The sequence below is a fragment of the Biomphalaria glabrata genome, chromosome 1 (assembly GCF_947242115.1).
Source record: "Biomphalaria glabrata chromosome 1, xgBioGlab47.1, whole genome shotgun sequence".
Classification (NCBI taxonomy): Eukaryota; Metazoa; Mollusca; class Gastropoda; family Planorbidae; genus Biomphalaria; species Biomphalaria glabrata.
The window spans coordinates 43,511,611-43,512,976 of NC_074711.1; the positions used below are offsets into that span (position 1 = coordinate 43,511,611).

Genomic DNA, 1,366 nt, shown 5'->3' on the forward strand with positions numbered 1-1,366 from the left:
ATAGGAACAAAGTCCCAGAAAACGTTTTAACTCATGTTGGGGTAGGCCACCGCTTCACAGCTTCAACTTTCTCTAGATCCGTGCTGATTCCCTCCGCCGACACAATGTGACCTAAGAACTTCACGCTTCTCCTGAACAAGGAGCACTTCTTTGGACTCAGCTTCATTCCCGCGCTTCTTATTCGTCGAAATACTTCTTCAAGATTAGTGAGATGCTCCTCGAACGTTCTACCAATGACTATAATGTCATCGAGGTAGACAAGACATGTCGTCCAACTAAGTCCTCGCATCGATCCTAGGGAGTGGATAGCTGTTTTTATGTGTGACTTCGTTTAACAGTCTGTATTCTACACAAAATCGTCTTTCTTCTTTACCAAGACGACTGGAGAACACCAAGGACTATTTGAGGGTTCAATTACTCCCTGCTGTCTTATTCTTTCTTTAAGGTCTATAGCTTCTTGTTTTGCTAGCGGCAGGCGACGTGGGGGCTGTCGAATAGGTCTAGTGTTTCCTGTATCTATACGATGTTGGACCATATTTGTTCGCCCGCAGTCTGCCTCATCGGATGCAAAGATGTCTGCAAACTCCCTAATCAGTTGTTCTGCTTTTGCATACTGCTCTCTTGATAAGATTGTTTCAATTTCTGCCAAGAGCTTAGTAATCTGTGGCTTTGGTTGTTCGATGGCTTTGTCGAAGTGATAACTGCTACAGTTTCTGATCTGATCAAGAGCATTGCTTACAGCAATGGTGCTATCTTTCTGAAGGTGCTTGTCCTGTGAGCCAAGGTTCATAATTCTGACTGGTACCTTTTGATTTTTTTCCAAGCATGACCAGTGTCTTTCCTACGGCTACTCTGTTGTAGTTATGGTCCATGCCTTCAACTAGCGCAGTTGTAGTCGTTGTTAGGTCATATTCTAATTTTCTCCAAATAATCGATTCCGACTGGGCAGGCAAAGTCGTGTCCTCTATCAACATTATTCTCCTGACTAGTACCTCCTCTTCGTCTTCATTTCCGAGTAAAGGGATTTCAGTGTCTTCACATTTCAAGGTGCCTCCGCCAATATTCTAAACCAAATTTCTGCATAAAATTGAGCCCTATAATTAAGTCGTCAGTGATGTCGGCGATCAAAAATTCATGTTCAAATGACTGATTCCCTAGCTCGAGTTTAATATCTGTCAGTTCTTTCATAGACATCAGTTCCCCGCTAGCTGTTTTCAACGTGTAAGCCCTTACAATGGTCGTCTTGTTCTTGTTCACATTATCAGGCCGAATGAATGATCGAGAGGCACCAGTATCCAGGAGAAAACGAAACTTCTGAGGTCCAATTTTCCCTCTGACTCTGAGACTTACTTTGCCCAAGCACGGC

General features: G+C 43.5%; 1 protein-coding gene across 1 annotated transcript; it reads right to left on the minus strand.

The window, feature by feature from the left end:
• Positions 1 to 346: 346 nt before the first annotated feature.
• LOC129924619 (uncharacterized) lies at positions 347 to 790 on the minus strand. The gene has a single exon (XM_056020739.1). The coding sequence runs from the start codon at positions 788 to 790 to the stop codon at positions 347 to 349; it is 444 nt and encodes a 147-aa protein (XP_055876714.1).
• Between the last annotated feature and the right edge of the window lie 576 nt (positions 791 to 1,366).